Consider the following 19984-nt stretch of genomic DNA (forward strand, 5'->3'; position numbering starts at 1 on the left):
CAACTCGATGAGAGGGCATTAAGTTAACCTCAACGGGTAAGTTCGCAGCTACGGGGCCTCCCACACGTCCCTATCAGCTTAGTGACGTCATCACGCTCCCATGGGATATGGATAAGACTCGAACGAAGCATCGGTTCCCAGCAGTAGTGTGGTGACGTCAGAGGCCAGACGGTTAGCGCTGCGAGGGGCAAAGGTAAAGATCTATCGACTAAGCATGTATTAAAGCGGGAGCGGCGCATACGGGATCTAGCCAACCGATACGATCAGATAATTGGTGAACACAGTTACAGAGACTAGGAAGCCGATGAAAACAGCCTAATCAGATCTAAAGCGTTCGATAACGGGTTAGCGCTTGAAAACAGCCCTGACTGGATCTAAGCAAATTCGATAACTTGAGCACCCTCGAAGACAAGCAAAGTATCGACCGGAGCCTAGGGACATTTAGTTGCAATCTAAGATAACTCGATAACTAGCCACACGACCCAATATTGGAATATGAGACTTAACTCAGAAAGTTCCCATAGGGATCGTAATGATCGGGTGACGGTACTTACAAGCTCGCAGAGATCGAAGCCGATGCAGTCGTTCGCGTAGGAAGGAACTCGTCGAAACTACTCTGCTCGTACTTCTAAGCGTTTTGGCGACGGGGTGCCGAAAGGGTTATGTTGATTGATTGTTGATTGTTCTTATAAGAGCTCACGGGTTTATATTTATACCCTGAAGTAAGCTAAAATCCTAATCGAGTACGATACAAACTGTTATAGAAAACTACTCAAGACTACCTAAGATACAATCCCCCACGCTTTCCCTTATTTGGTGGAGTCGATTTTACTTCAAACTGGACCTGCCTGATCTTCTATTGCCTTCGGGAATCCTGGTCAACGGCGGTTGGTCTTGTCAATGCAGCACCCTTAGCGAGTCCCTTTATTTCTTTTCTATCGTCTGTCAGAACCTTATCCATAACGGTTGACTCTGACCAAAAACCGGTGTCAACACATAGATTATGGATTCAGCCCATCCCTAAAATCTAGGATGGAACCATTCTATCCTACCTCGCTCTCCAACCAAACGCACCCTAAGTTGCCGATAGCATTTGGCGTCCCTCCGGACCAGCACCACCCCGCCACGCTTGTCGCCTCCGGCAGCAGCACCGTCATGCCCTACGGGCCTGCGCCATCGCCGCTGCTGCTGACAGTGCATCTCCCAACGGCACCTCTTGACTGCGAAATAGCCGATTCAGAATATAGGGGGTGTTTGGATACGAGGTGTTAAACTTTAACAGTGTCACATCGAATGTTCGGATGCTAATTAGGAGAACTAAACATGAGCTAATTATAAAACTAATTGCAGAACCCTGTGCTAATTTGCGAGACGAATCTATTAAACCTAATTAATCCATCATTAGCAAATGGTTACTGTAGCACCACATTGTCAAATCATGGACTAATTAGGCTTAATAGATTCGTCTCGCGAATTAGACTCCATCTGCGCCATTAGTTTTGTAATTAGCCTATGTTTAATACTTCTAATTAGCATTCAAACATCCGATGTGACGGGTGTTAAACTTTAACACCTTGTTGCCAAACAGGCCCATAGACGATCCATTTTAGATAATCAACAATTTTGAGTAGCTAAAGTGTTTTAGAGAGCTGGTTTCTTTGTTTTTCGATAGCCAAATTTATAAGTATCTTGGAGATGCTCTAAAAAGCCACTTTCTCATACTCAGGCATGACTTTATAAATGGTGTGAAAAAGCGGCTGAGAATGCACGGTGACATGACAAGCAGCTGGTAGCGAAAATACGCCTCCCAGACGTTCCTAAAAAAGGGGAAACGAAATTGTCTCTGATAATAATAGAATAATAAAAAGATGGCGCCGTACAAGTTTTTGTCAAAGAAACAACACGCTTCCCGCTGGCAAGTTGCAGCAGCCCACCATCCACCAGACAGCAGTGCATCGGCATCGCAGTCGCAGAGGTCGCCGTCACGGGTGACATCTCGCTGCGCGGACTCGCAGGGGCAAGCAGCCAAGCACGATCGCTCGAGCCTTTGACACATCACGTTGGTTCCATCTCGGCGCAGAAAGGGATGGCATCTCGCCGAAGCAATCCGGAGAGTGATGGGTACAGGATGCAAATCCGGATGTGGCACGTCTTTGACAGCGTTCGGTACGGCAAAGATATGGAATCAGGCGGTGCATGGCACCATATGTCCTCCATAAATATCATACAGTATCATACAGCATGCAGCTAGAGCTGGTTGGTGTCAAGTGTCTGCACTCAACAGCCAGCCGGCAAACTCAGAGCAACATGGAAAGCAAAGAAGCTGTACATACCGTGCTGGTAATAAATTGATAATGACTCGATATATAGCAATATAAGGTGCATCATCTTTGAGCAAGTGCGGAACAAAGTGCATCCGGTTTTGTTTCAGATAATTTTACATCTTAGAATTGTATGTTCTGACGGCTAACTTTTGGCTAGGGAAGCACACGGAATTTGTGAGAGGAACCACAGCGGCATATACGGAGAATACAAGAATTTTTCTGGACCATGCTAAACTGCAGGTACATCTTGGTGTGGAAGACCATACCTCATAAGCTGAATATACGGAGAATACAAGAATTTTTCTAGACCATGCTGAATAAGAAGATTCAGCAAATAACTTGCTCAACTGCAGACGGCACAGGAGGTGTGGAAGGCCATACCTCATAGTTCTGAATAATTCAAGGACCTTTCTAAATCGACTGGCATTAATTAAGAGTAGAAGCCTGCAAGGTTCCATCAGAGAAATAGAATTACAAACAAGGAAACAGCTAATCATCATCGCCAACAATCCTTCTCTTTATATCGTCGATAACTTCAGCCAATTCTTTCCGATTTTCCTGCCAGAAAAAAGTCAGAACCAAAACCTGGATATTCTAAATGTACAAAATCAGTATTTCTCTGTGTTACAGATCATTGCACCAGGGCATATTCAACATAAATTATTTGCATTTTAAAGGCTATGTGAATTTTCTTCAGATTAAACAAAATGCAAAGGACACTGCATCTAACTTTGGCAAAGCACACTAGCCAGCTGTTGGAGTATCTGCTAGGCATGTCAGGCATGGACAGAGGACAACTTGATCTGTGCAAGCTCTTTAATTTCAAGCTGTGCATCTTCCACGGTTCTGCCAACAGCCTTTTAGGTGTCCAAAGCAAAGGGACAACTTGAACTTGAGAAACTCGTGTTGAATAGTGGCAAAGAAGTCTCACAGCCAACCTACATGGTTTTAACTTTTAAGATTACCTGAAAAAGCAGGTATCGGTACACGAACCATCCAGAGTAGCTGAGCCCCACTAGCTCCAGTAAGCCTGGGAGCTACATATCATGGCAGGGGAACAAAAAATAATAATAAAATAAGTAAATGACAATATGAATAGCATCATGGTCGGCCTGGTTTGGTTCGCGTGACTTATTTTTAGCACCCGTCACATCAAATATTTAGATACTAATTAGGAGTATTAAACGTAGATTATTTACAAAACCCATTACATAAGTGGAGGCTAAACGGCGAGACGAATCTATTAAGCCTAATTAGTTCGTGATTTGACAATGTGTTGCTATAGTAAACATTTGCTAATGATGGATTAATTAGGCTTAATAGATTCGTCTCGCCGTTTAGCCTCCACTTATGTAATGGGTTTTGTAAATAGTCTACGTTTAATACTCCTAATTAGTATCTAAACTTCGATGTGACACGTGCTAAAAAATAAGCAAAGGTAACTAAACGAGAACAAACAAACACAAGTAAGTGGAAATAGCAAGATAAGCTACACTAGTAGAGAATTGGCTTTCCATACGCCCCCTTTTGTCCCGGTTTAAAGTTGGCCCGGGACAAAAGGTTCACCAACCGGGACTAAAACTCGCTCACTGGTGGGGGGCTCACCAACCGGAACCTTTTATCCCGGTTGCAAAGGCTAATGGGAAAAAAAGACTCTGAGAGGCCTTTTATCCCGGTTTGAAACACCAACCGGGATAAAAGACCCCCCTTTTATTCCGGTTGGTAACACCAACCGAGATAAAAGGGTCAAGAGCCTTTTATCCCGGTTTGTAATACCAACCGGGATAAAAGGGGGTCATTTATCCCGGTTGGTGTTTCAAACCGGGATAAAAGGGCCCCCAACGAGGTGACTGGAAGGTGACTGGAAGGGGATTAAATCGTGGGGACCCTTTTATCCCGGTTGGAAACCCCAACCGGGATAAAGGGGTCTTTTATCCCGGTTGGTGTTTCCAACCGGGATAAAAGGGTCCCCCACGAGTTAATACAAAAGGATAGTATCCCCTACATAGTCAGATGTGGTGTGTAGGTGGGATGGCAAGGAAGCTACGCGCGAGGCTGGAGGTTGTGGGTTCGAATCCCACGAACCGCGCACGCGCATATTTCGCGTGAAAAATCGCGTGACTTGTGATTCGTCTCGCCGTTTAGCCTCCACTTATGTAATGGGTTTTGTAAATAGTCTACGTTTAATACTCCTAATTAGTATCTAAACTTCGATGTGACACGTGCTAAAAAATAAGCAAAGTAACTAAACGAGAACAAACAAACACAAGTAAGTGGAAATAGCAAGATAAGCTATAGCTATATACCAATGGGACAGAGTCGAGAGATTTGACTACAACCAAGGATATCCAAACAGTGAGGATTGTTCCAGCACCATAGAAGGCAAGAGAGGACTTGTTCTCCATTGCATCCCACTGTAGTAGGCAGCATGGTAAGTTTTTGTACTAAGAGTCTAAGACTATTAGCACAGAGGTATATAACTTTGTAAGTAACCTTATCTCTGAGCTCAGAAAGGAGCTCGTCATCCTCGTCAGAATTATTCTCTTTTGAAAATCGTGTAGCTGTTAATTGGAGTTGAGAAATCTTCATGGAATCTGTTGACAAAGAATGACATTTTGTTAGACTGGTTTTACTAACAACCAAATTCTGTTTAGATTTGCCAGTTACATAGCACACATTGAAGCCATCTATTTCTTTGGAGGGGCTAAATGATTGGAACCTTTTTCTTCGAACAAAAGAAAAGATGCCCCTGACTTCCTAAAGAAACTTTTTTTTCAATGTTTGCTAATAATAACAGGCATACTTTACCAAATCACAATTATGAATTATAACAAGCTGCACAAACTCAAGAAGTTAGCTACGGTTATCTAGTTGTACCAATAATATGTCAGTTTTTAATTAAAAAGGAAAATGGACATATCTTGTCAGGCAATGGCAATTCCAATGTCTTGGAACCTATGTCCCCTTTACAGGTAATAATGACTTATTAAGATCCTAAACAAGGAAATTGATGATACACCACCTTTTGCACACAAAAAAATATCAACCAAAAACTTGGAGTTTGGATTGCAATATTTGTGGAACTTGTAGAGCGCAAAAAAGAATAACTGTTTAGGGAAACTTGTTAGTCAACTCAATGACCTGGTGAGAGGGAAAAAAAACAAATGCTTCTAGCCCTTGTTTGGAAGAATTCCCCTTTTATGTTTATAAAAAAAAAGACCTTTTACTAAATCCAGTCCAGGTGACGTCTTCAATATCTACCTCTTCTAATAGCATTCCCCTTAATCAGATGGACTTTGCCCACATCCTCCATGATGCAGAAACTAGGGTTTGTAATGACTAGCTAGGGTTCCTTGTTGTTAGTTACTTTGTGGCGATCTAGGAGGATTCACGCAACACATAGGCCTTGCTACCCATGCTATTTCTTCATTGCAGCAGCTAGGTACCAGGCTTGCATAATGCACCAGCTTGATGGACAAGGTTGTGAATGCTTTTATTAAATTAATTTTAAAGAATGCCAATTTTAGGATAAGAAAGATCAGAAAACTTTATGTTCAGGGATTTGAATCATGTGTCTTGCACTACTGTAGATGATTTGAACTGCATGTTGTGTGCCCACTGTGTCACAAACTTATGAATGAAAAAGTGCTTTGCTAGTTGGTCTTGCCAGCTGTGTGTCTAGAACTTGCCAAATAGTTCCAGCTGCTACTGCCAGTACGGTAGCTCCTTGATTGAGGAGAAAGATCAGCTGAGATTTGTGGCTGAGGAACATAAATGAATGGCAATTAACAAGTCTGTCGTTTGAACTCTTGTGTCTTCAAGTTTTTTGACAAACGATGTTGTGAACGAGCGCATCTCATTTGATAACTGGCTAGGGGGTCAAGATCACTTTGGACAACATCTTCTTTAACCTGCAGTGTAGAGTTTGTGTAATTGTGTAGTTTCTATCTCAATCCACGAGTATGCTTCACAGCAGCAGTAGCTACTAGCTATCACTCGGAAAAACAGGGAGTATGCACACAACACACTGAAAAAAAATCTGAGAAAATTAGCATGTTCTTGGACCAAATGAGCTTCCAAGACCTCATTTATACTCACCAATTGGAAAGCCTAGCAACCTGACAGTGTAAAAACAACCGGGAAATCAGCCGCCTTCAAAGCCCTGCCCCTAGATTACTCTAAGGGCTTATTTGGTGCACATCCATCCAACCAATCCACATGGGTTGGGAGGGATTGGGGGTGGAAAATTAATCCCTCCCAACCCATATGGTTTGGGGTGGATGGATGTGCAGCCAAACAAATCCTAAATGTCAGGACAATATATGTTAACAAAATACAGCGTGCCAAAAGTTAGAAATGAACCAACCTCACAATTAATCACTTTTTTATCACTATATATGATAGAAATTTGGAGGTTGACTCTCATGTCACGGAATTTTGCCTAGCTCCAACCAATCATTTTGAATACTCGCTCATAAGCTAGAAGACTCCATGTACAGTTTGCTGAGTACCACAACCAAAACAGCGTTGGAGCAACTGCCGATCCCATTCCCATATCGAAATTTGAAGCATATTAGCGTTTCAGAGGAACATCAAAAGATTAGAGCCACCCGTACCTATGCGGTGGGGGAAGGGTGCAGCGACGTGGGAGGTGGTTAGGCCGCAGGGCACATGAGCGCGGAGGAGAGTGCCGAGGTGGCGGAGGGACACCGGCCGCACCACCGCAGCGGCAGCTACCATCTCGGCGCCGATGCGGTCGGCGGGCAGGCTCACTCACGCAGGCACACGAGATCAAGCTTGCGAACCCTAGGAGAGGAAGAGGGGAAGGGAGAGGAGCGCACGAGATCAAGCTTGGGGTTGGAGGGCCCGGTGGGTCATGGGTGGACTGGATTGGAGTGTGGGTACTGAGTAGGGTAGGTGTAGCACGTCGCACGTGGTGCGAGAAGCCGTGTAACAGTCTGAAGCGGCTGACGACAGCATCGCCACTCGCCGGCGAGGCGGCTCTGGCAAGGAGGAGAAGGCACCATCGGCTAATGGCCACCGTTCGGTCAAGTTTGAACGAGCCAGATCAAGGCTGGTCAGAGCAGAGGTCAGCATATCCCAAGTGGCAAGTTTGGAAAAATCATTGTTGCGGATTCAAATGCTAGTTAAAGTGACTTCAAAAAAAACATTCAGCTTTAGTGTTCACAACGCACTGGTTCTTCGTACCGCAATCTTCCACGTTGGTTTAGATTAGACGGCCATCTAACAGGAAATTTGGGAGCCAAAATATTCTTTAAAACGAAAATGGTATGAACTTTGCCATTCGCATAAAATAGAAATATGAATTTTAAAACAAACAAAATTTAACTCAGTCAAAGCAGCACCCTAAACCAAACTGGGTGAAGGACAAGGCCTGAACGCCCCTCAAGAAAGAAAGAGAACGAGAGAGGGAGAGTACAAGAGTGATAACGCTCTTCAACATGCTCAATATCTTCCCTTGTTCTCAGACGTCATTTGGTATGCCACTTATGATTTGTTTTCGAAGATCCGTTGGTTGGGCTTCTTCTAAAGGTTCCAAAAGATATGGATCACTATATCATTAAAGACGACGGTCCTTCTGCACTTGTTTAGCCACCCCTTCCCACCAAATATGAATGGTTCGGCAGCCCTCAGGTCGGACGAGCTACCCCATGTTGTATCCTTCTCGCGAAAGGACTTGGCCCAAAACAAATTTCGCAAAGGGACAGAGTAAGCATAGGTGTGGCCACTGGTCCATTGTAATAACACATGTGCCCTGGTGTGGCCAGCCTCAGGTGACGTTAGGATCTTAACATCAAAGTAAGGGGTATTTGGTTTCAGGGATTAAACACTGGTAGAAAACTGAGCATTAGTCCCGGTTGGTAAGGGTCATATCTCTCGGATATCCATCCGGGATAAACCAACCGGGACAAAAGGGGGGGGTCTTTAGTCCCGGGTATTTTAACCGGGAGTAAAGGACCCCCTTTAGTCCCGGTTGGTGTCACCAACCGGGACTAAAGGGCCTGCCACGCCAGGCGCGGGACAGGCCCTTTAGTCCCGGTTGGTGACACCAACCGGGACTAAAGGGGGTCCCTTTAGTCCCGGTTGGATTTCCCAACCGGGACTAAAGGGGTCCCCTTTAGTCCCGGCTCAATTCCAACCGGGACTAAATTGCGCTTGCATGGCACTGGTGACGCCTGAATTTTTCATGCATGCATCACGTATACGTATAGTAGTACCGCGGCCCTTTTAATTTGTTAACCTTGTAGTTGAGATTTTTTTAGAATGAATTAAATCAACTAGTATTTAAACGAATGGGATTTGTAATTATACAACTACTATATATATACACAATCCTTATACACAATTCATATACACAATTCAACTAGCTTAATTAGTACAAATCGATCATATATACAAATAAATCAAAGTATCTTCCTACGATCTTCCCGTCGTGGTGTTGCTGAGAGGAGTGTCTAATTGTCGTCCATCGTAATAAAATTCTCCTCTTGGATTTACCACCTCGTCCATTATGAATCCAATGAGACCTTCACATATTGCCGCTACTCTTTCTTCCTTCAAGAGTCCTTGTTGAATATTTAACATCTATAATTTGGAAATTTGTGAATGTTACATGAACAAATACATATAAGGAGCTAGAAAATAATTAACTAGTAATATATTTATTTTACGTACTTTAAAGTTGTGCGGCGTCATCTTCGGTCCCTTGGGTCCCAAAAAACTGTGCATGTGCTCACAGATGTAGTAGCCACATAGGTTATTCCCGGGTTCCTGTCTTAAGCACTTCAGTGCGGAAAAAAATAAGTTATGAAATATTCGTGTTATACAATGTAATAAATGTGCAGACTTCATACGTACCGGGAAGTCTGTGTTCCATGTAAGATTTTCTTTGAATGGACCTTTGTGTGTCCTTATGAATTGTTTCCATACGCTGCGGATTAGAATAATGAATGACATAGTGTAACAGGGATAAAATTTAGGAAATAAATTTTTGCATAGAGATAAAGGTCCAGAATTATTACAAGCCTAGCATGTCTTGCAATTCTTGGTAGTCCACCGGATCTTTCCGTAACGAATCAAAGACAGTGACGTGGCTTCTTTCAGGCTCAATTATAATAAGGATCCAGTGGAAGCTGCGTGCGTAAAATGTTCATGCATATTAGAGCTAACTAACATGTAGAGATAAGGAAAAAGACATCGAAAGTAGACGGTATACACACACTTACTTGAAGTTGTATGGAAGTAGTATGAAATCCTTGAATGTTTGTTTGTGTAGGAAATTGTATATTTCGGCAAAGGTTTTTTCCGGCGCTAATTGTATCTGTTGTTGGTTAACTACAGATGGATCCATGAAGCCTACATGTAGGTACGCCTCTCGGCGGCATGTCTGAATTAGCATCCTACATGAAATGGAAGATGAAGTTAGTACGGTGACGCACGCCAAAATTTACATGTAGAGATAATAAACGGACACTTACAGAATCCAAGCGCTGATCAGAGAGACGTCCAGGGCATCATGATGGTACACTTCGTATATATCCTTGAAGTCTAGCCACAGCACTTTCTCCCCTTCACCGTGAAAATCTATCGGTTTTACCTTCATGCCGATCATCTCCCTCGATTTGGCGGATGCCGTCATGTACCATTGATGGAATTCGTACATCTTTGTTGACAGCTTCCGTACCATTGCCGGCTTCACTAGAGGCTTGCCTAGCTCATAATGCCATCTCGGCTCAGGGGGCGGTGCAGTTGGCGTCTCGACTTGCCCTATGCATTCATCAAGTCCCAGACCTGTTTCTTCCATGAACTTCAATATATTTTCTTGTTGATCCAAGGGCATTGCTTTTACCCGTTGAGCATCTTTCTTTGATAAATGGCTGAGGTCGGGGACTGAACCTTCGGAGGATGATTTTCCTTTTCTTTTATCCTTTTCATCAGCCTTTACTAGAGCCCGTTCATAGTTTGACAAGAGTGGTATCCTTTTCTTGGCTCCTTCCTCCATCCTGATAAAAAAGTTTAAATCCCGCCGACTTACTGGCGGTGGCTCCATCTCCCTTGCCTTTTTTAATTCGGCTTGTTTCTTGAACCACTCACTGGCCTCTCGTTGGATTTCTGCCCACTGTTCCGCATGAGACATTGCCTCAAAGCGTTCCTTGCGAGCCACTTCAGGGTCGACCTTTGTTTTCTTCTTTCGAGGCTGTCTTTGCTTGGGAGGCGGTGCTCGTGACTTCTTGAGTGGTGCTGCAGGTTCCTTCGAGGGGGCCGCTCTTGGTGCCGGCGACGGTGATCGGGGAGGGGTGTTGTTATTGTCGTCGTCGCTCCCAGCACCAGGATGTGGTGGAGATGGAGACCTTGATATAGATGGAAGCGACGGTCCTGGAGCAGGAGATGCCGGTCTCGAGGTATGAGGAGAAGATCGCTGCTCGGGATCTACGGGGAGCGGTCTTGAGGTCTGAGGAGATGGCTCCGTGCAGGAAATAATGATGTAGCGTTTCTTCCATAGAATGATCCCATGAAGCGCATCTGCCAATGTCTTTTCCCCGTCGCCTCCCGGGAAGTCGAGCTCTAGACCTTCATACTGGGCATCTACTATTTGCTCGACGCAGACGCTGGCGTAGCCTGTTGGAATGTCCATGCCATGACTGCTCTGCCCTGCCAGCGTTGGTAACGCACTCCCGTACGCTACCTGTACATATAGTAGAAGTAAACAAGTTGAACTCCGATCTCGAGGCCTGGATCAATTGACAAGATTGCATAAATATTATGTATAAGTATACCTTAATAGTGAGGTTGCCGACCGGTGCATGCAGCTCACATGAGGTCCGTTGCGTGATGGCATCCACGGGGAACCGTTGCTCCTCCACGGGTAACCTGGGCGTCTGCGCATCGGGGACCCCTGTAGAAGCACAACTGCTCCCGAGGCGTTGAGAAGGGCTGGCGGTGTGAGGATTCGGCAGTGCTCCAGATTGCGCCAACTCCGCAACTGCGTCGGCCACCCGCCGATTGATTTCATCCATCATTCGTTGTTCTAGCATCTGCCGCCAGCTCTCCTCCATCTGTTCCTTTCTTCGCTTCCGACTTCTGTAAGAGGCGCTGTCGCCTCGGAAAGCGAACTTCCACGGAACCACCCCGAACCCCCGGCAACGTCCTGGGTGCTCTGGATTACCGAGGGCCAATGTGAGCTCATCATTTTCTCGGTCCACCCTCAACCTCCCAGCCTTGGAATCTTCAATGTTCTTCATGAGATGTTCGGCCTTCTCACGTATTCTGTCATTGAAAATCAGCGTCCCATCCTCTTGGCTTAGGGAGCCTCCATGAGCGTAGTACCAGTTCTTTGATCGTTCGGGCCATTCAATAGTTGCAGGTATGATTCCCCATTCGATCAGATCTTGTTCCATCTTTCTCCACTTGGGAATTGCTGAGCCATACCCACCTCGCCCCAAATGATGGTGGTAGCCCTTCTGACTAGCATTTGCAACGTTGGTCGTGATCTTTTTCACACCTTCTTCACTCCTCTTGTATTCAACAAATGCATCCCAGTGGTCCCTCAACTTGGGCCACGCGTTGAAGTCTGGAGTTTTGCCCTTCTTGATGTAGTGGGTGTCCAGCATCTTCTTGAATGTCTGGAATTGAGTAGCCATCTTCTTAAGTGTCCACGCTTTGACATCCTTCTCGCTATAATCTTCGGGGAATGTGAAATGCCTCTTCACGTCTTCCCACAGCATATTCTTTTCTGTCTCTGGAAGGGCGTACGGATTATCGCTTCTGCCCTTCCATTCTCTGATGCTGATAGGCACGTTGTCCCGGACGATTGCCCCGATTTGACTAACGTACTTCTTTGCGACTTTCTCGGGAGCAACCGGCCTGCCCTCATCTGTAACTTCGGTGATGACAAGCCTCCCTTCCATCACCTTTGTACGACCTCGGGTCTTCTGCCCTTGTGTCGATCCGGAGGGCTAACAGTTTAAGATTCGTTAATTAGTACGTACTAGTAGCGGTGGCGTGAAACAATACAAGAATGGTTGTATATACCTCGCCGGAACCTTCCGCCACGGCAAGTTGTTGCTGCGGCTGTTGCTCTTCATTCACATCGGCAGACATGTTGAGGAACATGTCCGCCTGGGTGCCCTCTTCATCCGTGTATGATAGTGGAACGTTGTCGCCACTACCATCACCAGCGATTATCTGCTCCATGATATACCTTGCGGTCTCATCGTCTGCCATTTCAACTATTGCTGCAAACATACATGGAATCATACATGACAGTCATAGAAATCGTCTTAATACAAATTTGTATATAATCACAGTTCAGAATCATACATGTATATAATGAAATCATAAAATAACATGAATCGTACAAAGTCCGGAATCTTTATACAAATTTCTATGAATTTATACAAATTTCTATGAATTTATACAAATTTCTATGAATTTCTATGAATTTCTATGAATTTCTACGAATTTCTTATTTTTTCTATAAATTTCTATGAATTTCTACGAATTTCTATGAATTTCTACGAATTTCTATGAATTTCTACGAATTTCTACGAATTTCTACGAATTTATACAAATTTCTACGAATTTCTATGAATTTCTACAAATTTCTACGATTTTCTATGAATTTCTACAAATTTCTACGAATTTCTACGAATTTTGACGAATTTCTACGAATTTTGACGAATTTCTACGAATTTCTACGGCGGCGATAAGGGCGGCGGAGGCGGGACGGCGGCGGTCAGGGCGGCGGAGGCGGGACGGCGGCGGTCAGGGCGGCGGAGGCGGTTCACCGGAACCACGGGCGGTGCCTAAGCTACTACGTTGTGATGGGCGGCAGGACGGCGGCGATCACGGCGGCTACTCGGCGGCGATCACGACGGCTACAAGGCGACTCTCACGGTAGCTACTCGGCGGGACGGCGGCGATCACGACGGCGGGACGGTAGTTAACAACCTAACTACAAATCTAACTTAACAAACTAACTAGAAATCTAAAAATCTAACTTAACAAAGTTAGAAATCTAAAAATCTAACTTAACAAAATTACAATTCCATCTAAAAAAACAAAATTAAAAATTAAAAGAAAACCCAGCTCTCCCGGCGCACCGGCCGGCGCGGCAGACCTCTCGCGCGCGGGGCGGCGGGACGGCGGCGGCCGGGGCGGCCTGACGGCGGCGGCCGGGGCGGCGTGACGGCGGGACGGCGGCGGCCGGGCGGCGTGCGGGACAGCGGCGGCCGGGGCGGCGACGAGGACGAAGACGACGACGGCGGGACGACGGCAGCCGAGGCGAAGACGACGACGGCGGCCGGCGAGGGGCGATGAGGGGCGACGAGGGGTGACGAGGGGCGACGAGGATGGAGCCGGCGACGAGGGGCGATGCAGCCGGCGACGAGGTGGCCGGGCCGGGGGCTGGGCCCGTCGACGGACGAGGAGGGGATCGAGGAGGGCCGGCCGGGGGACGACGACGGCGCAATGCGGGACTTCGACGGCGCAATGGGGGACGACGACGGCGGCGGCCGGCGAGGGAGGCGGACGGGCGGAGAGCGCGGGACTTGCGAAAATTTCGCTAAGTGTGGAACTGGCGGGGGGTAGAAGGGAGTACAGTGCTTTTAACCCCCCCCCTTTTATCCCGGTTCGTAATGGCACCCGGGACAAAAGGGCCTTTTGTCCCGGGTCCCGTCACCAACCGGGATAAAAGGCCCCCCCCTTTTATCCCGGTTGGTGACGGGACCCGGGATAAAAGGGTGCCCCCGCCAGGTGGGGCTGGGAGCGCACCCTTTTATCCCGGGTCCCGTCACCAACCGGGATAAAAGGGGGGGCCTTTTATCCCGGTTGCAAATGGCAACCGGGATAAAAGGGTACGTTCGGGCGGGAGACGAAACGTACCCTTTTATCCCGGTTGCCGTTTGCAACCGGGATAAAAGGGGGGCCTTTTGTCCCGGTTGCTGTTAGCACCCGGGACAAAAGGTCTTTTTTCCTATTTTTCTTCTCCCGCCTGTTTTTTGGAAATGGATTTTATTTAACCTTTTCACTGCATTCCAGGATGAAAAACAAAACCTTCTCAGATTTTGTACATGCAAAAATATATTTAATTAACGAGTAAATTGACAATAAGTATGAAGTAATCATTATTTCTATACCAACTCATGTAGCCTGTAAAATATTTATTTTACTGCATTGCTGTGATCAATAAATTATTCAATTAAATTATTTGAATGCGCAGAAAAATCCATGTTAGTATGTGGTTAACAATGTTCATGTATATCTAAAAAATCTTCACCTAACAAATTTAATAACACATGAAATCATACATAGGGTAAATTACAAATTGTATCAATTAATACACAAAGGTCATGCACATTTAACGCATTACAATACAACGTTGTAAAATTTCTTCTTCACGAAAGTTCCTTGATCATGATCGCGGCGTAAGTACGGAGCCTCTTCTTTGGACAGCAGGATGCTTGGATCAACTTCAACGTCGAATGGAGGCATGCCATCAAACTGATCATAATCATCTGATTGGTCTGTTTTATCCTCGACTCCCACGATTTTTCTTTTACCTGGAAGAACTATGTGGTACTTTGGCTCCCATGTCTCTTCTGGATTCCTCTTGGGTTTGCTGCACATGTCCTTCACATAGAACACCTGATGCACATCATTGGCAAGTACGAATGGGTCATCACTGTATCCAGTCTTGCTCAGATCTACTATTGTCATTCCGTACTGATCTTTGGTGACGGCAGTTAGCTTCACCCAATTGCAAAGAAATAGAGGGATGTACAGCGGTCCGTATTCGAGTTTCCATATCTCCTGTATGAAACCATAATACGACTCCTTGCTATTATTTCTGTCCATGGCATCTATGCGGACACCACTATTCTGGTTCGTGCTTTTCTGGTCCTGGGCTCTCGTGTAAAATGTGTAACCATTTATCTCATAGCCTTGGAATTTGACGATTGTGGTAGCAGGTCCCCTGGCTAACCAGGCAAGCTGTGGGTGAATCTCAGAGTTACCCATAAGTTGTTGGCGCAACCAGGAGGGAAAAGTTTCCATGTGATGACGGGTAAGCCAAGCATCGGATTTGGTCGGGTTTTTGGAAGCTACCATCTGCCTGTGCTGCTCGATATACGGAGACACAAAGGATGACTGTTGTAGAACAGTGTAGTGTGCCTTGTCGAACAAATTAGTATCATTGCTCAAACTTGATTTCCTTCCAAGGGTGCCCATTCCTCGGAGCCTCCCTCGTGGCGTGAAGTTGGAACCCCAATCGAGTCAATTGAATCAATAAAATCAACACAAAACTCGATCACCTCCTCTGTTCCATATCCCCTGGCGATGCTTCCTTCTGGACGAGCACGATTACGAACATAGTTTTTTAGGACTGCCATGAACCTCTCGAAAGGCCACATATTGTGCAGGTATACAGGTCCGAGAATACCAATTTCTTTTACTAGGTGAACCAGTAAGTGCGTCATAATATTGAAGAAGGATGGTGGAAATAACAACTCAAAACTGACAAGACATTGCACCGCATCGTTCTGTAGCTTTGATAGCTTGGATGGATCGATTGCCTTCTGCGAAATCGCATTGAGAAACGCGCATAGCTTTACGAGCGGCAACCGGACATTTTCTGGTAGAACACCCCTCAGTGCAACCGGAAGCAACTGGGTCATCAACATGTGGCAGTCATGAGCCTTGAGATTTGTAAACTTCTTTTGTTTCATATTTATTATTCCCTTTATATTCGAGGAGTACCCAGACGGGACCTTCATACTATTCAAGCATTCAAACATGCTATCCTTCTCCTCCTTGCTGAGAGTGTAACTGGCAGGACGTAAGTAGTGCTGTCCATTATCTCTCTTTTCCGGATGTAGGTCATCTCGTTGCCCCATGGCTTTCAGGTCCTGTCGTGCTTCCAATGTATCTTTTGAGGTTCCATAAACACCCATGAAGCCTAGCACGTTCACGCAAAGATTCTTCGTCAGGTGCATCACGTCTATTGCGTTGCGAACCTCTAGGATTTCCCAATAAGGTAGCTCCCAAAATATTGACTTTTTCTTCCACATGGGTGCATGTCCGTTATCATCGTTCGGAACAGGTTGGCTACCAAGTCCCTTTCCAAAGACTACATGTACATCCTTCATCATCTCGAACACACGCTTTCCATTACGGTGTGCAGGTTTTTTACGATGGTCTGGCGTCCCTTTGAAATGCATCCCGCTCTTTCTCAGCTGGTGGTGAGCAGGGAGAAATCGACGATGACCCATATAGACGACCTTCTTACAGTGCTTCAAGTACATGCTATCTGTGGCATCTAAACAGTGGGTGCATGCCCGATATCCCTTATTTGTCTGTCCTGAAAGGTTACTCAATGCAGGTCAATCGTTGATGGTTACGAACAACAGTGCTCGTAGATTAAAGATCTCTTGTCTATCCTCATCCCACACACGTACACCTTCTTCCTTCCAGAGCTGTAAAAGGTCATCAACCAACGGCCTTAGGTACACGTCAATGTCGTTGCCGGGTTGTTTTGGGCCTTGGATAAGCGCCGGCATCATAATGAACTTCCGCTTCATGCACAGCCAAGGAGGAAGGTTGAACATACAAAGGGTCACAGGCCAAGTACTATGACCACTACTCAACTCACCGAATGGATTGAATCCATCAGTGCTTAAACCAAACCTTATGTTCCTTGCTTCACTTTCAAAGTCTGGGAATGTTCTATCAATTGATCTCCACTGTGCCCCATCTGCGGGGTGTCTCAGCATCTCATCTTCCTTACGGTCTTCTTTGTGCCATCGCATCAACTTAGCATTCGCCTTGTTCCTGAACAAGCGCTTCAAGCGTGGTATTATAGGGAAATACCACATCACCTTCGCGGGAACTCTCTTCTTGGGAGACTGCCCCTCGACATCACCAGGATCATCTCGCCTGATCTTATACCGCAGGGCTTCGCAGACGGGACAAGCATCCAATTCCTCGTATTCATCACCACGATAGAGGATACAGTCATTAGGGCATGCGTGTATCTTCTGAACATCCAATCCGAGAGGGCAAATAATCTGTTTAGCTTCATATGTTGTGGACGGTAATTCATTATTCTCGGGGAGAATCTTCTTGACAATTCTCAACATCCCCTGAAATGCCTTATCGGACACACCATTTTTTGCCTTCCATTGCACAAATTCTAGTGTCGTACCTAGTTTTTTATAGCCCTGCTGGCAACCTGGGTACAACAATTTTTGGTGATCATCTATCATGCGCTGCAACTTTGCTGCTTCCTTCTCAGTTTCGCAATCTCTGTATGCATCTCGTATCACCTGACCAAGGTCATCAGTAGGGTCATTTTCTGCAAACTCATCTTCATCAGCCTCGCCCATTGTAGTACCTGCAAAAGCTTGGCCTGCAACCCAGTCCGGAATGGTGTCATCTTCCTCCTCCTCCTCGCCATCTTCCATTACAACCCCTAGTTCACCGTGCTTGGTCCAAACCAAATAGTTAGGTATGAAACCGTATTTAAACAAGTGGCTGTGAATAGTCCCCCAGGAATCCTTTGAATACTCCTTCCTGTTATTGCATTGGAAGCATGGACAACATACGAACCCATTCTCTGGCTTGTTCGCTTTTGCCACTTCGAGAAAATAATGCAAGCCATCAATAAACACCTTGCTCCGCCTGTCTGCATTATACATCCAATGCCGGTCCATCTGCATCGTATTACGCACGAAAATGGATTACACTTGACAATGGATTACGCGTGAAAATCGATTAAAGATCCAAACAACATGGTACAATACAACAACATGAAGATCCAAATACACATATTTAAATTAAAGTCCCAAACACTGCATAAGTTGTTCAACTTGAAGACCGTGATCATCTCGCAAGGATGTCCTCAACTGGGCGGCACCGCACTTCGTCATTAAAGAGGTTAGATGCTACGGAAAAGGGGACACGGTCACGATGTCCGTATCCACTCTTTCTCGTAGAATCGAACCTCCTTCTTGACATACGTTGCTGCTCGGCGGAGAACATCCTCGGCGAGATGAACACGGTATGCAAGTTCAACAAGTAGCAGAAGTCATCTATGTACAAAAATTCTTTCCTTACCACTACAGAAGTTGTTGAACTTGAAGACCGTGTTCATTTCGCGAGGATGTCCTCAGCTGGGCGGCACCGCACTTCGTCATGAAAGAGGTTAGATGCTACGGAAAAGGGGACACGGTCACGATGTCCGTATCCACTCTTTCTCGTAGAATCGAACCTCCTTCTTGACATACGTTGCTGCTCGGCGGAGAACATTCTCGCCGAAATGAACACGGTATGCAAGTTCAACAAGTATATGGATTTAAAAAAACCATATTGAATTTGATAAGATAAACCGTCTAGACAAGGTAGCATATGGATTTAAACCACTGCAATAATGCATACTATATATGACACATCAATCTCCCTCACATTCTAGCTCAAAATACCTCTCCATTTTTCTACTTCATCATCACATTGTAGCAAATAATCTTTCCATCTCCAAAGAATAAATCAAAGCATAACACGAGGATGAAGTAGCAAACCTTCGCATTATTTGTGTTGGCCGAGTGAAATTCCCACTAAAATGAGGGAAAAAACTTCGGGCAGCACCTCCCTTGCTTGGGCACCATCGGAGAGTAGGTGAAGCTCAGCTCTCTATCAATGTGCTGGACTGCTCGGGCTGGAGGAAGAAGAAAGTCTCTGTCTCGGGATATAGGGGGGGATGAGTTTTTATCCCGGTTAAAAACTCCAACCGAGACAAAAGGAAACACCTTTTGTCCCGGTTGGAAGTTAGTCCCGGTTGGAGGATCCAACCGGGATAAAAGGTGAACCCTTTTATCCCGGTTGGATCCTCCAACCGGGACTAAACCTTTTATCCCGGTTGGTGCCTCCAACCGGGATAAAAGGGTGTCCCTTTTATCCCGGTTGGATCCTCCAACCGGGATAAAAGGGTCCCGCCACCGACGGCCCCCCGCTAGCCGTTGCAACCGGGACTAAAGGGGGGCCTTTAGTCCCGGTTGCAATTACCAACCGGGACTAATGCTCCCCTCCAAATTCCCGCACCCCGGCTTACAGTGACTAAACATGCGTCTTACATGCGTCTTACAGCTGTCTTACAGTGGAGCATTTGTTTTTCACATGCGTCTTACAGCTGACTTTATGCCTAGCATAAGCACCTTTTGGATACAATATGCTAAGTGTGTGGAGCATTGTCCATTGACCGTCTATTTCCAAGTGACTATATCACGCACCTCGGGGCTGTAGTTAGGTCTAATGCAAGCGGATCCACATGGATACAAACTCATCAATCTCCATTGCACTTGTAATAACATTGTGAAGTGATCTTACCTAGGCGTCGTTTGTCGTTTCTTACTTCTGGCTCTCACTATTTTGTTTTTACTTTTCACTAATTCGAATAGATATTGTCCTAGGTGCCTCACCATCTGGCCAGTTGGTGCTGCTTCTTTCCATTTTCAATTGTGATAGTAGCGGAGGCACCGGCGGAGCTTCATTGGGCCATAGTGAGCTATGCCCCCTCGTTTTTGCAATTTTTATAGAGGTTGCTACAATACTTATGTATATCTTGCTAGTAAAGCTTTATAATGGTCACC

General features: G+C 45.6%; 1 protein-coding gene and 1 long non-coding RNA gene across 2 annotated transcripts; both read right to left on the reverse strand.

Annotated features, from left to right (window-relative positions):
* Window positions 1-2813: 2813 nt before the first annotated feature.
* On the reverse strand, window positions 2814-7064 carry LOC117854974 (protein CURVATURE THYLAKOID 1A, chloroplastic). The gene is made up of 5 exons (XM_034737244.1): window positions 6941-7064; window positions 4818-4918; window positions 4631-4738; window positions 3290-3361; window positions 2814-2882 (listed from the first exon to the last, which is right to left on the reverse strand). Exons 1-5 carry the CDS (start codon window positions 7062-7064, stop codon window positions 2814-2816), a joined length of 474 nt encoding a protein of 157 aa, XP_034593135.1.
* A 1281-nt stretch (window positions 7065-8345) lies between these two features.
* On the reverse strand, window positions 8346-10797 carry LOC140222704 (uncharacterized). Its single transcript, XR_011898128.1, has 3 exons — window positions 9368-10797; window positions 9204-9276; window positions 8346-9128 (listed from the first exon to the last, which is right to left on the reverse strand). It is a non-coding gene; the product is annotated as an uncharacterized lncRNA (long non-coding RNA).
* Between the last annotated feature and the right edge of the window lie 9187 nt (window positions 10798-19984).

This window comes from Setaria viridis, chromosome 5 (assembly GCF_005286985.2).
Source record: "Setaria viridis chromosome 5, Setaria_viridis_v4.0, whole genome shotgun sequence".
Classification (NCBI taxonomy): Eukaryota; Viridiplantae; Streptophyta; class Magnoliopsida; order Poales; family Poaceae; genus Setaria; species Setaria viridis.